General features: G+C 49.3%; 1 protein-coding gene across 2 annotated transcripts in view; it reads right to left on the reverse strand.

Moving 5' to 3' along the window:
- TMTC1 (transmembrane O-mannosyltransferase targeting cadherins 1) overlaps positions 1 to 15,970 on the reverse strand; it is a 255,008-nt gene that overhangs the window by 219,932 nt on the left and 19,106 nt on the right. For both annotated transcript variants that reach the window (XM_070049600.1, XM_070049599.1), the window contains exons 3-5: positions 8,726 to 8,799; positions 5,552 to 5,728; positions 1,113 to 1,319 (exon numbers count right to left, since the gene is read on the reverse strand). In XM_070049600.1, coding sequence (XP_069905701.1) covers positions 1,113 to 1,319; positions 5,552 to 5,728; positions 8,726 to 8,799 — 458 coding nt within the window. The remainder of the gene's footprint in view (positions 1 to 1,112; positions 1,320 to 5,551; positions 5,729 to 8,725; positions 8,800 to 15,970) is intronic.

The following is a 15,970-nucleotide window of genomic DNA, read 5'->3' on the forward strand; positions in this document are numbered from 1 at the left end:
TCGCTGTGGGCGACCTCTTGGCTGTCCTCCTCTGCAGAAGGGGCACGCAGCAGCCAGGGTCTCACCTTCCCCCTTCTCCAGGACATCCCCGTGGCCAGGAACATGCCCGGCACATGGGAGACTCTGCACAGGAACTGACCGATGAATGAAGCAGGCAAGATCCAAGAAGCAAAACAGCTATGACCAAGAACCTTTAAGGGTTAGTTTCAAGGTACCCCGAGGAAGAACAGGACAACAATGTAAAGTGTCAAGTACCAGAACGGCGAAGACAAGTTCCATAAAACACAACAGTCAGGAGCCCGCTGGGCTGGGCTGGCTCTAGCACCCTGGCTTCCCACAGAAGCCAATCAAAGGCAATTCACTGCACCACCGACTTCAGTCTACGAGGACTTTCCCACTTGAGAGAGGTTAGGGCTTGGCTTCTGCCAGCCAGGTGGCCTTTTTCTCTCTGCTCTGCAGGCCCCCTACAAATGCTCATTGCCGCCCCCCCCCCAGCCTGGTAGCAGTCCAGCTCAGGGTCTAATCCATTCACCAATCATGGCTCAAATGAAGTCTTTAAAAAGTTAAAGCGCCTACATTCATTCATCCTTTAACAAATACCTGTCAATCTCGACTTGCCGCAGCCTGAGCTATTCTAGGAACAATGGAATGCGGTAAGTGCACCTGTGCCCACAAAGCCAGGGTACTTTTCACAGCTCGGTCAAAATATTTTTAAAAAAGAATTAAATCCCACACTCTGAAGACTTTCCTGCATCCTCAGAAAACTCACGAGAGAAGTGCCCTGGACTCCTCCCACACCTCACATGAAACACAAACAGCAGGGAGGGCATGCGCAGGACACACCCGCTTCTGCCCCCGGAAATCAGAGGCCCCCACACACCCACCCCGCACTGCTCCGCTCCCAAATGGCCAAGGGCCCCAGGCAGAACCGCCATTACTCCAGCTGGGCCTCATGACCCAGTCTAATGTAGGGGAGGGAGGGAGAGCAAGCAAGGGACGACGTGGCAGGGAACAAGAGGCAACTCAGCATCTCCATTCTCCAGGCCTCACAGCCACACCTGGCGACACTGGACATGGAAGACGCACACAGCCCCAGACCCACAACCCAGTACCTCATCAGGGACCACACAGCTCGAGGAGACATCGGGAATCCACTGCTCTCTGGTTCCGGTGGCAGTGTGGCGTGGCAGCCACCCCATGAGCCTTTGGGAGGGAGCCGCTGCTGCCTCCCATTCTCGCGGGGAGGGTGGGCCGGTGGTGAGGAGGGCTGGGCGCTCGCAGGCTGCTGGGGACCGCACGGCTGGATGACCCCATTGCTCCTATCGTGCACAGAATTGGGGGAAAACAGAGAATGACAAGGCTTGCAACAGGCAACAGCTGCACCTCCAAGTCCCTCCCCCAGAAGCCGCCATTCTCAAAACTTCCAGTGCTTTCATTTCTGCCTTTAACCACTGGGTTTTTAACCTAAAATGTCATTATTTTATTTTTTAAAATTTCACAACTTATATTGATCACTGCTATAGAAAAGAACTCAGTCCCTCTTAGATCACCACACATATGCATATACACACATGCACACACATGCATATATATACACATGCATTTGCATATATGCACATGTATTTGCATATACACACCTACATACACACATGCACACAAATGCATATACATATGCACATGCATGTGCACACATGCATATATACACACAAGAACACACGTGTGCACTCACACATTTTTCAATCCTCATCCTTCAAAACGAACTTCTCTCACAGTATCTGGTGCCAAGTGGTGTTCAGAATTCACCAACATAAATGATCCTGTAAAACACTGCTCATTGCTGAGCCGAGCAAACATGCTCTGATCACGTTTGTGTCATGGCTCTCTGAGACCCAATTCGCAACCACTTGATGAGCAAAAATCTCTACAAGTCTCACACGACCCAGTGATGGTGAAAAGGCCACAAGGGGACCAACCCACTCACTGCTGCAAGGGTCTGGGCACACGCAACAGCCCGTACTCCTCTCTCTGTCCCCGCAGCTCCACCTGCCTGCGTGCTCGCCACAGACCCCACGTTTCTGCACAAAAGCACACCGCACAAAAAAAGTCACAGCAACACAGCTCGCAACAGCCAAAATGTGGAAATGACCTAAGTTTCAAATCTCGAAGATCGGATAGATTCTGATGATTATAGAACCAGCAAAACTTAGCTCTGTATATTAACACAACTATATGGCAAAGGCCCAATGTTGAATGAAAAGAAGGAACTGATACCATCTAGGTAAGTTTAGAAACATGTAAAATAATTGTATTCTGCATTTCTGGACATACAGATCAGTAGGAATTGTCACTCAAACAATCGCTGATGGTAGAACCAGGGGCACACAACACCATTCTCTACATGTCATCCTAACTTTTAAACAACAGAAAGAAAAGAAAAAGTAAGTTGGGCTACTGCTATGGTGCAGTGGGCTAAGTCTCCACCTGCAGTAGCAGCATCCCATATGGGCGCCAGTTCCTGTCCCAGCAGCTCCACTTCCGATTCAGCTCTCTGCTATGGCCTGGGAAAGCAGTCAAAGATCACCTCGGTTCTGGCTGCTATGGCCATTTGGGGAGTCAACCAGTGGATGGGAAACCTCTTTCTCTCTCCCTCCCTCTCTCCCTCCCTCCCTCTGTCTGTAACTCAGCCTCTCTCAAACAAATAAATTAATTTTTTAAAAAAGCTAATATTTAGGCCGGCACCGCGGCTCAATAGGCTAATCCTCCACCTAGCGGCGCCGGCACACCAGGTTCTAGTCCCGGCCCGGTTGCCCCTCTTCCAGGCCAGCTCTCTGCTGTGGCCTGGGAGTGAAGTGGAGGATGGCCCAGGTCCTTGGGCCCTGCACCCCATGGGAGACCAGGAGAAGCACCTGGCTCCTGGCTTCGGATAAGCGCAGTGCACCAGCCGTGGTGGCCATTGGAGGGTGAACCAACGGCAAAGGAATACCTTTCTCTCTGTCTCTCTCTCTCTCTCACTGTCCACTCTGCCTGTCCAAAAAAAAAAAAAAAAAAAAAAAAGCTAATATTTAGGAGCTGGTCTTTCACTGAAACTGTTTCCTCCTACAAGGGACATCAAATAAAAGAACTCCCGCTCCACTCTCATGGCCCAATCTTAGGATTTCAGAGTCACTCACTTTTCTCTCAGGCAAGTGCATAAAACATTGGTCTCTATCGCTGTCCCTTTCCTGCTGCCTGAACCACACAGTGCAGAAGCTCGAGACCCTCCTGGGGCTAGGACACTTGCTGTGAACGCACAGGTGACTGGGGAGTGGGGGATGGGCCATGCCTATGCAGAACTGTGCATGCAGTAGTCCCACGATACATCCTTGTGAGCTTATCAAAGGGGCGTGTGACCCTCCAGCATGGGGGAGACCCGAGCCGGAGTCACTGTCGGAGCAGCAGGCATCCTGGGAGGTCTCCCAAGGCCCTGGCCTGTGTCCCTTCTTCAGAGGCAGGGTGCTGGGGGCCTCTGCAGATCTGCACATGGTGCCACACTCAGGCAGGGTGACTGCGGGGAGTTACTGTCCTTGTCTCTCTCTGTGAGGCAAGGACAGTGGCTGCTGTGAGTGACACACACAGGGCCGAGCCTGCAGCAGCTCCTTGTGACAGCTTCGCCCTCCTGGACCCCACGACCCCCGCGGTGTCTGTCTCCCGCCGTGTCCTACATGCGCCTGGGGGAAGGAGCCTCATCTGTCTGCTCTCGGCCAGGTAGGGAGGGGATGAGTCTCCTGCAGGGTAGGAAAGGCTGGAGGACGGATGAAGGCCTCTGTAGGCAACACACCTGGCTCTGCGACCTCAAAGCTGTTTTAGGAAAAACCAGAAAAAAACACACGCACCCAGACTCGGAGCCGTGCAGCTCTGAAGCTCTGTAAGAGCAGCCGTCTCTCTCTCTCTCTCTCTCTCTCTCTCTCTCTTATTTATTTGAGAGGTAGAGTTACAGACAGTGAGAGGGAGAGAGAGAGAAAGGTCTTCCTTCCGTTGGTTCACTCCCCAAATGGCCGCCATGGCCAGCGCTGCACTGATCCAAAGCCAGGAGCCAGGTGCTTCTCCTGGTCTCCCATGGGGTGCAGGGCCCAAGCACTTGGGCCATCCTCCACTGCCCTCTTGGCCACAGCAGAGAGCTGGACTGGAAGAGGAGCAACTGGAACTAGAACCCGGCGCCCATATGGGATGCCGGCGCCACAGGCGGAGGTTTAACCAAGTGAGCCACAGTGCCAGCCCCCCCCACCCCGTATCTCTCTCAGAGTGAGTACGATGAGGGTTAGGCATGATCGCCAAGGGATGAAAAGGGAGAATTACCTCCTCCGAGAAACGCCTGGCCCAACAGCGAGAGGATGAAGAGGAGAGAATGCAGCCACAGGACCATGTGGCCAAGGCCATGAACCATAGCACTTGGGCGCGTCCGCAGCCCCATCACACCCTCCCGCCAACCACGGGGAGACAAAGAGGGAGAGGCAGGGTGGCAGAGACAAGGTGGAGGCTCCAAGGTCGTTTTCTGAGCAGGTAGCAGGCAACACCTGACCCCCGCTGGTTCAGAGGACAAAGAGGAAAGGCCCCTCACTCAAGCCAAGGGCGGGTCCTCTGGCTCAGGGCACATGTGGCCTGAATGTGGGCCCCCTCCCTGTCCACGCCTCTGCGATGCACAGGCAGCCCACGGAGCACACACCTACGATCTCCAAGCACCACACTCCCAGGCACGGAGGTGATCAGCAAGCGACGCCTTCTCCCAGGCACATCACATCAGCACTGCTCTCGCCTTCGAGCGAAGCAGTATAAAAACGAAAAAAACAACAACTCTCCACGTGACAGGGCCGGAGAACACACCAGACACGTTTCAGAAGTTCAAATGTAATGGCCTGGTAATTACTGAAAAGCAGCATCTGCCTGTGAAATTGCTGCTAAGTATGGATTTGAAAGGGAAGAAAATTACAATAGGTGCTTGAACTCCCAATACGCCCTGGGTATTTGTCTCATCTGTGGCCCACAGCATCAAACGCAGATGCCCAGCATGTTTTAAATGGAAACAGGTTAGCAAACAAGCTTGCCCAGGGTGCAGTTCACCGGCTCTTTGAGCAAGTCCAATAGCTGCCTCCTGAAACCCACAGGAAAAGCAGCACCTTTCGCAGAGCAGGACACAGGCCCCATCCTAGCAGCACCCACTGACGCACAACAATCAGAGAAACCACTTCCGCTCAGGAACCAAGGTTTGCTCAGGAGCATGCGCCCACCATGCAAACCCACACCAAACACAGAGAGACCTTGCAATTCCAAACTTCCAGCTCACAAGAACTTGACCATCCTCACTGATTTTCCTAAGAGTGAGAAGAGTCTCAACACACAGAACGCATGCATCTGAATGAAATAAGGCTTGGTTTATTCTAGGACAGGCTAAGGTGAGATGACACGGAACCACGTGTGGTGCTACTGTCCCGTGCAACTGGCAGTCCGGAAGTCATCGATTTAAGCATTTTCCTGTCCACACACTGTGCGATAACAAAGCCCCAAAATGACTTACGGCTTCTCTTGCTGGTGGCAGACGGAGAAGAGGTCGTAAACCAAGCACACGCCGAACACAGTGAGGCCCGTCTCTTTCACCAGCATGGCGCAGGTCCCCAGGAACAGACTGAGCAGCAAGAAGGTGGGCGAAGCCGTGGGAGGAAAACACCCCGCAGCATGACAGGGACCCAGACTCCTGCAGGACAGGTGCGAGATCACGGAACGGGCGTCACTGTCTAAAGGCGAGACCTAGTGCCAATTTCACTGTACTCTAAGTACTCAAGCAGGCGACCAAAGGCTTCTTCAAGACGGGTCATCATGCAAGTATTTAAAATTGCTAAGACAGGGCATAGCGAGGTAAGCGCCTGCCTGCGAGACCACATCCCTAGCCTAGCCTCAGTCTGAGTCCTGGCTGCTCTCTTGAGATTCATCTCCTGCTGATGTGCCTGGGAAGGCGGCAGAGGATGGCCCAAGGGCTTGGGCTCCTGCCACCCACAAGGGAGACCCAGATGGAGTTCCAGGCTCCTGGCTTCAGCCTGGCTCAGTCCCCAGGCATTGTGGCCATTTGGGAAGTGAACAAACGGATGGAAGATCCCTCTATCTCTGTCACTTGGCCTTTCAAATTAATCAATGAATCCTTATAAAATAAAATTGCTAAGATGGAAAACAGTAATTGCCCTGTTGTACTGAATTTGGTACCTATATGTGGGATATAAAGATGATGATAAAATAGGATATGCAAATAAATGAACACCCAAAAGCCACTGAAGATGCTACCGTAGAGATTTACCTGGTGACATGCAAAGCCAGCTAATTAAACATACTTCAAGAGAGTAACACAGGTTCCTAACAATAGGCATAAACTCTAGAGCCAGCAACCTGGATTCAAATCATAGCTCTGCAGGTAACCAAGTAACACGGGGTAAGATACATTGTTTCTCTGCGCTTGAGTTCCCCAGTGTGTGAAATGCTATGTGAGCACTGCAGGGCCGACTAAACCAATGACTTACTACAAGCCCAGCGTCTATGACCCTCAGTAACATTTTGGTCTAGAATGTTTTATATGCCTCTACACATACAGCAGAAAAATCAGTGCACATTACCAAAACAGAATCTTTATTTCCCCCTGTGATAAAACTACAGACATTTTAACCTTTTCTTTCAGATAAGCTCAATTTAAATTTTTTACTTTTGTTAAGTGTGTTATTAGGCACAGCTTTTTTTTGCAGTTTAATTTCCAACAGGAATTTTTTAAATATGTGTTTCCTGGAGAGGCATTACAGGTGGGGGGAGGCTCTGTTTCCATCCACTGGTTCACTTCCCAAATGGCTACAATGGCTGGTGCTGAGCAAGGCTGAAGCCAGGAGCCTGGAGCTCCACCCAGGTCTCCCATGTAGGTGGCAGGGGCCACTCCCTGTGCCACAATACTGGCCCCAAGGGTTTTCAAAAACTATCCAGTGCTACAGTCTTTCGTTCACCTTACAAAACAGAACTGATCCCACAACCAGGAAACTGCACTGCTCACTTCCGCAGGTGCACACCCACTGGCTCTCACTGGGGTTCTGAAGTCTTCTCCTTATTGCTATGTCTTAAAATAACTGCAGAGAATTATACATAAAACTCGCGGTAGACAAAAGCCTGTATGGCTAAGGCTGCTCTGGGCCACAGCCCCGAGCCAGGAAGTCAGTCCGAGGTCCCACGTGATGGACAGGGCCTCAACTATTTGAGCCTTCACTTGCTGCCTCCCAGGATGTCCACGGGCAGGAAGCTGCAGCCAGGAGCCGATTCTGGACACCAGCTGCAGGCCCTCTGCAGCAGGGCATGGCTGCCTTAAGCCCAAGGCTAAATGCCCACCCGCAGGTTACACTTCTCAAAGTGATAGTGCTATGAATAACAAGCTGTACAAACCCAGCTCAGCATCACAGACGCACACACACTGCAGACGTCATCACGCTGCCAACCACATCCCAGAAAAAGCCTGAGAACGTGTTTACATTGCGAAGTGACTACTAATCTGCTGCAAAACCACAGTAAGCAGAAATTGTTAAACTGGGCTTCGATTTTCAGATTTCGCAACATGGTTTCATCACACGAAGAACGTACTGGAACACCAAGGAGCCAGGAACAAGAGACTACAGCTACAGAGACAAACACCTCTGCCCGTCGGAAATCCTTAGATGTTAATCCAGCTCATTCTTTTCCCAAGGCCCACACTGGTTCCCGCCAGGGCTCTGCGGTCTCAGCACGGCTGGCACTTTCCTGCCCGGCAGTTCTCTGCCGCAGGTGCTGCCCTGTGCACCCTTGGATGGGAGTATTCCATCATCCTTGGTCTCCACTGGGCATCAGTGGTACCGCTTTGTCTGTTGAACCACACAGGTCTCTGCACATGGCCACATGTCTCCTGTGGAGCGAAGCCACTGGCAGCATCACTGGTTTGGAACAGTGCTCCTCAAACAGCCACAGAGCCATGCAAGATCTCAGGCCCTCCAAGGGATCCAAAGATCAAGGTCAGAGCCTCTTAACCAGGCATCTCTGCACCACACAGCCTGCGGCTCACCTGCCCCCTTTCTCTCTGTCGTGCCCTGAGCTCTCTGCCTCATTCACTCTCTGTCTGAACTGCCCCACTCCCTGGGTGAGTGAGAATCTGATCTCCAGGGAGAAGGCTGGGTTACACACATCATGGGAAATCAGTTCACTGCTTCTCAGTTTCCCAAAGCAGAAAAACTTCTATATTTTGATGCAAGGATGTGTGAGGTGGAAAGGAGGCTTAGCAATGCTATCTTCTACCCAGCCTTGGTATTTAAGCCTTCAGCTACTTTGGTGAGGACATTACAGAATGGAAAAAAAAAAAAATGCAAGGCCAAAATGAAAAGGAGAAGTCAGACAAACTGTGGGCAATGACGAGAAAGGAGTGTACCTGGACTATTTCATTTCAGAGCTAAGATTCCAAATTCCATGCTCAGGCAGACTGCAGAAGCTAGAGCCTGGGTTCCCACCCCAGGAAAGCAGTCTCTCTAATATGTGGGGGCACAGGTTAGACAGGACCCAAAGGGGGAAGATCTGCTATTCTCCAAGGATACTGGGGAAAGGAAGGGCTGCTGTCCCTGGTCCCCAGTGAGCTCGCCGAGCCTGTCATGGCCCCACAGCCCCTCCTCTACCAGAACAGGTGCCTGGCACACCCGGAATCACATACCTATTGTAGGAGAGAAAGGCCAGCAGGAACAGCAGGCACGCCAACACATCCGCTCTGCCCACAATCCCGGCCACCTGGGAAGTTCAAGAACAAACAGTAAAAGCCTCAGAAAACAATCTTCACAAAATCATCATAGAAACGTATTTGTGTTTTGATCTATGAAAGGCAGGATAAAACAGAAACCACACTGCTCCTCATATACTGGTACAAAAGTAACCACTTCTGATTATCAAGTATATTTAACAATAACTTTATAGGACGAGGAGGAGAGGAAGGAAGAGGTAAGAGGCTCACACTTTGTTTCTTAACCTCTCTTCCAGCGAAGGTCAATTCACAGCACCAAAGTGCATTCACTGGGGCCGGAGTTGTGGCACAGTGGGTTAGGCCGCCTCCTGTAACACCAGCATCCCACATAAGCACTGGTTCGAGTTCCGGCTTGCTCTGCTTCTGATCCAGCTCCCTGCTAAGCTGCCTGGGAAAGCAGCAGAGGATGACCTAAGTACTTAGACCTCTGCCACTCACATGGGGGATGAGGATGGAGTTCATGGCTCCTGGCTTCAGGCTAGCCCAACACCGGCTACTGCAAGCATTTTGGAAGTGAACCAACAGAGAGAAAATCATTCAATCTCTCCCCCACCCTGTCCTGCCACCCCTCTCCCTCTCCCTCTGTCACTCTGCCTTGCAAATAAATAAAATATATCTTCATTTCTTCTTAAAAAAAAGTGTTCACTTACTGATTTACTTTTAAAAAGTGTTTTGAAGAAATAATTGAATACCAGACACTATGCTACTGTTTGGTGCTAACAGAAAAAAGAACATTAACAGAGTTTTAGGGAGAACTAAGTTGGGAAACCAGTGCTGCTTTTGAGGAATCAATGCTTCTGAGAAGAAGGGGAGTAGATTTGAACTTATGATCGCTACAAAGGTGTGTGTATGTGTGTGTCCATGTGCAAGCATGCAGTGTAGACTTCTCATCCACGGTGGCACAGGAGAGAATCCACCCGTGTGTCGGTTTCCGAGCTAAGGCACGGGAAGACCTCCCATGTGTGTCTGGCTATCTCAGCAGTGGCCCTGGAAGGCACTCCATGCATGTGTCCATTTCTTTGCTGTGGCATGGGGAGACATCCCACGGGCGGGTGCAATTCTTAGTGAGTCATCCCAGGGCTTGGCGCAGGAGATCCAAGAGGAGCCTGCATCCTGTTCTCACAACAGCAAGAAGGTGCTCAAAAAACGACAGCGGAAAGGACACAGAAGCCAACGACACGCACTTCCTACTGATCAAATCATAGGCAGTTTCAATGTCACAAGAAAGAAGAATATGCTATAAAACACTGGGGAAAAAAACCAGAATCCATCAGTTCACCCTACAAATAAACACATGAATAAGCAGATGGACGGATATTGACCTAAGTCCAGAACTGCACGAAGCAGGCAAGCGCACTGCCCACATGGGAGACTGATGGAGTTCCTGCTCCTCCTGGCTTCAGTGTGGCTCAGCCCTGGCTGCAGAGGACAGGGAGGAGTAAATGAGGACATGAAAGAGCTCTCCCTGCCTCTCTCTGCATTCCAAATAAAATAAAAACAAAAATCTTCAAGCCAGTTAATGAATGTGCGTACAGTAGAGGAGCTGGAAGCCAGGCAGGTGGCCCAGGAGTTTTTAGGCAAAAGTATCTGCACAGCTTCAAAAGGTGTCTTCACCAATCACTTAATCATTAGAGAAACAAAAACAGAAGAATCACACTTCAGAGAAAATGCAGGGTGCTTCGAGGAATGAAAAGGCAAATCTCCATCCCCGAGAAGCACACATCATCTATACAGTATTCCAGCCAGGTAACCAGACTCAGATACAATTACGATGAAACAGCAGATAAATTCAGATGAGAAGTATCCCATAACAATAGACCAGGGGCTGGCGCTGTGGCACAGCGGGTTAACGCCCTGGCCTGAAGCGCCGCCATCCCACATGGGTGCTGGTTCGAGACCCGGTTGCTCCACTTCCGATCCAACTCTCTGCTATGGCCTGGGAAAGCAGTAGAAGATGGCCCAAGTCCTTGGGCCCCTGCACCCATGTGGGAGACCCAGAAGAAGCTCCTGGTTCCTGGCTTCAGATCGGTGCAGCTCCGGCCATTGCTGCCTACTAGGGAGTGAACCAGCAGAAGGAAGACCCCCACCCCGCCTCTCTTCTCTCTCTGTAACTCTTTCAAATAAATAAATAAATCTTAAAAAAATACACCAAAATATACAACAGATTAATTATAAAACACGATAAATCTAGATGAATATTTTGTAACTTTAAATTTGTATATTTTATGTATTAAATCAGATTACTAATCATAACTCATTATAATCTATAATATTATTAGTATAGACTATATGTATAATATACTCAACATATATTTATGAATTATTATTTTATGTATATTTTAATTTTCATATTGAGTACTATATACTAATATATAATTTATGCCTTCACATTTTTATTTGTGTTGTAAAAATTTTAGTATACTGTACCTATAAATCATAAAATATATTAAAATTATAAATTATGTTTATATTTATAATACAGAACATAATCACTATATTAATAAAATTCTCTATTACATATATTTTATCATAAATTGTAGAAAAACAATGAAGATGAATAACTACTCCTAAGTACAGAACACTAAAAAAAGTATGATTAATACTCTGGTTTAGAATATAAACAACTAAATTATTAAGGTATGGAGGAACACAAATTATGCAACCTACTCTCAGATGCTCAAGTAATAAATAACACTTTATATAACATATTGAGGGAGACAGAAACGAGTAACAAAATCAACTTGCCAAATGTTAAAAACAAGTGCATCTGAAGGTAGCTGAGGCTCTCACTGTCTGTACTTGACTAACATCTAAGTTACTTCCAGGCAGTGCTACTGCAGAAGAGCACTGAAGGGAAGAAGGCAGGCGAGAAACGACTCTTGATAAATGTTTGCATTCATCTTACAACCTAAGAGCATTTCCCTTAATTTTTTAAAACTCAAGCAACAATATGATAAAAGCAAAATGGGGAAGAGTTCAGAAAAATGCCTCAAAGCGAAGGTCACACAGGGCAATGAGGGGCAGCTCCCAGGAGATGGACAGGAAACAGCAGCAGCCATGTCCCAGAGGGCCTGTGGGCCACAGCAGGTGCGCGAAACAGTGCAAAACATGGGAGCTGCGCCTCCAAGCACCCCCACAGGGGAGCACACCCCGCGCTCCCAGTGAGCCGGGGACAGACGCAGAGGACGGAGGCAGGGTTCGCACACAGGATTCTCCGGCATCCTAGGGAGACACAGGACAAATGCCAACCCCACCCCGTGCGATGCTGTCATGTAGGAGATGACAGCCACACAGCCCTGCCCTATCCTCTCTTTTCAGAAACCTCAGCATGTACACAGGTGTTCCTGCATGGCGATGGACATCACCATGTCCCGTAAAGGCTTACATGCCTGCTGTCTTCATGAAACCTGATTATTCAATAATTCTGAATAGGTATTAATTACAATCTCAATAAAAAGTAACTCAACGATATATACATATGGATTGACAGCAAGTCACAAGTCACACACAGAAACTCTAGGCCAACCTACACCAGGAAAAACGTGGACAGGGCCAAAGAATTGCTCCGGCAAGAGCAAGCTAAAAGCTTGCACCTCTTCTGTCTGCTTGCATGGCTCACAGCTCACCGATTCATGTATCTATCAGGAGCGTGGGGACATTAGCAAGACTGCACGAATCACAAGTGTGGTTGGTGGCAAGGCTGGGCTGATTCACAGTCGGTAAAGCAGCAACAGTGCATAGGTCATGGGGGAAGCCCAGCTCTGCCCAGGGAACAGCACCACCCCCTCCCGCACCAGCTCAGCATCACCTCCAAGGCTTCCTGAAGGTTAAACCGTGAGCCAAGCTCACCTGCCAGATTCTTGGGCCAGCGCCAAGCACGTGGGCCCAGAGAGGCACTCATCAGAGTCCAACTGATGTGGCCAAGGTCAAGGCTTGCGAGCTAACGCTGGCTGCAGCAAGTGGGCGCGAGGTGATCACGACCAGGACGAGCATAACTAACGCATTAACTGCTTCGTACAGTGCAGCCAGCTTGGAAGCAGCAGCGACAGAATGTGCCAGCTGGCTGTGCCTGGATCTGAAGAATGCAGTGTCCCTCGGTACAGAAGCTCAGAGAAGGTGTTGAAATGTCAGCGGTAACACTGACAGGCTCTCTTGCCTATCCAAACCTCTAAGCACACACTGAATACCTTCTGCATACCCCTGCTGGGCTGAGGCCTTAGGACAAAGGGTCAGAGAGCTACTAAGTATCTGGATCACCATCACTGTGGTCAGAAACTATGTGTTTTCTTCCAGCTACTAAGCAGTTCCCAAGCACCACCTCCTTGCCAGCTACAGCGCCAGCTAAAGGGATAAAAGCCGCCTCCAGGACTTCGGCAGCTGGACGGGAGGAATGGCAGGGTATTAAACTCCACGCACGGCAGCCACATGCATCAGAAAGGGAGGAACCACTGCCAGGGGACGGCCAAAGGGATTAATTTTCACTGCAGGATCTGGAAATGGCTTCCTGGAGCGGCTGCCCTGGGCGTCTGAGAATCCAGGAACACACGGATTTCCCGGAATGTGAAGCCTAAGCCAGGACACTTAGCCAGAGGCACTGCTGGTGGGGCATCAGATGGGGCAGAGAGATCTGAGCGTACATGGCGTGTTTCTGGGAGGGAGGGAACAGGAAGCAGTGGGGGGCGGCCCATCGGAGCCAGTGCAACCTGACTCGGGGACAACACGGGCTCAAGTGGAGAGCCCTGGAAAGCAGCAGGGCAGTGGCTCCATTGGCACAAGACAAACCTGCACGCAAACACGCGTCCTCCAGCCTCAAGGGGCGGATCTCCATCATGGAGGCGGCCCTGGCTGTCACTGGGAACCACAGCCTCCAACCAATGCTCAAATGCTGGGGAAAAAATCAGTGCGCATATCTGGATGGAACTCAAGTGCAGGCTGAGTACGCCTCATCCGAAATGCCCAGGAGGGCGAGTGTTTCAGAACACCTGCACGCATGTAAGAGATCTGAGGGTGGGGACCAAGCCTAACTCACAACTCCTTTCTGTCTCCTACACACTCAGCCACAAGGGCTAAAGATGACTCTACACAGTATTTGCACTGAGCCTGCTTTGTGGCTGCAACCACGGAGGGTCAGGGTGCAGTTTTCCACCTCCAGCATCCTGTCAGAGCCCAAAAAGTGTCTGACTTGGGGCCTTTTGCATTTTGGTTAACATAACACGCAGATCTAGGAAGGTTACTGGAACAACCACAGCCAACTAGGACATAATTTACTCTCAAAGAAAAATTTTTTTTTGGACTGGCACTCATAGGATCCACATCATTACTGATACTTGTTGTTTCTGTAAGAACGCGTTCCCTTAGCATCAGACTGAACCAGGAACGCACACTGAGCACATGGCCACGCCTCCCAGGCCGGGGGCCTCCGAGAAGGTGCCCAGTTGTCCCCGGCATCCTCCTGTTCCAGTTCTGGAAATGTCAGCTTTGATCTGCAACTCCATGTGTCTGCTCTGGCTGTCAACTTCACGTGAGTGGAGTCCTTGAACCCAACTCACTGATGATGACCACCATCTTATTCCTCACAGGACAATCAGAATTAGCTCTCCCTATTCCCCCTTGATTCTTCACTAACGTCTCTCATGATTCAGGACACAGAAAAACATACTACTCCCCCACAAAACACACTACCAGCATTTGCTGACACGTTGTATAAATGAATGCATTCATCCCTTGCTACCTAAATTAGAAAAACCATTTCTCTCTGTGGAGAGTCTTGCCTCATTATACCGTATTGCTTTTTTTTTTTTTTTAAGATTTTTATTTATTTACCTGAGAAGTAGAGTTACAGTGAGTGGCAGAGAGAGATGTCTTTCATCCACTGGTTCACTCCCCAAATGGCCACAATGGCTGGGGCTGGGCCAATTTGAAGCCAGGAGCCTGGAACTTCTTCCTGGTCTCCCACATGGGTGCAGGGCCCAAGTGCTTAGGCCATCTTCTACTGCTTTCCCAGGCAATAACAGAGCGCTAGATCGGAAGAGGAGCAGCCAGGACTAGAACTGGCGCCCACATGGGATGCTGGCACTGCAGGCAGAGGGTTAACCTAGTGCACCACAGTGCCGGCCCCTTTTGTTGCTTCATATCCGTCTGTGTGCATGCTCTCTGGCTTTTAGGACCCTGTGAACTGTGCATGGGGACCCTGCTGAACACCCCCATAAGTCTCAGACATCCAGAGCTCAGACATCCAGAGCTCCCTAGACCAAGCAGGTCCTCGTTACTTACTGACTGACTGGTTATATACTCATGCAAATCTTTACTCATATCCCTATCACTGTGTTCAAATCAAACTCCACCAAAAAATCCGAATTCTTCACCCTTCCTGAGAGACTACGGTCCCAGTTTTGTGCTTGCTTTGCAAAGAGGAGACATTCCCCAGAAACTCCCTCCCCCACCACAGCATGGGTGTCTTCTTTAGGAAATAATTCATCACCAGACCATCTCCAAAGACTCTCTCTTTCTGTTTCTCTCTCCTCCTCTTTAGAAACCTGAACTGAAAGGCCTGATTCAATTAACTTTCTTCTGACTGTGCTGTGTCATGTGAATTCTTGCTTAGGTCAAAGTTCTTTGCCTCCCTCCTAGGCCTGCCAGGTCTTCTAGCAAATGTAAACATCTTCCCCAACCCTTCCACAAATAAATGCCCAGCTCTCACACTCCTTTGCCCCTTTGATTCTGTTAATATGGATTTTTTTCAATTAGCACAAAAGCCATTGAAACCCCTTTTTAAAAGTCATTGTACTAACAGGATTTTCTTTTTTTCTTAGAATCCAACCCAAACTTTCCCAGTCCACCACCACGCTGCCCTGGGACACCCATGCCGTATGTTCTATCTCTCTGCAACTATGGAATTAAATCATGATTGTCCACTTACCCGTTTCTTTCCTGGGATAACTGCCCCCAAGGCAGCCGAAGCAGTGACTTTCAAGTATACTTAAAAAATGCATTTGTCAACAATATATAAGGGTGCTTGAACAAGTGGGTGGGAAAATGGCATCAAAAGAAAAATGGAAACATAAAATATAAAACAGTAATCTCCCCAATATTTTCTTAAGTTTATTATCTAAAATCTTTGATTTAAAATTTTAAATAATTAAAAGGATCCAACTTCCCATA

Source organism: Oryctolagus cuniculus, chromosome 9 (assembly GCF_964237555.1).
Source record: "Oryctolagus cuniculus chromosome 9, mOryCun1.1, whole genome shotgun sequence".
Classification (NCBI taxonomy): domain Eukaryota; kingdom Metazoa; phylum Chordata; class Mammalia; order Lagomorpha; family Leporidae; genus Oryctolagus; species Oryctolagus cuniculus.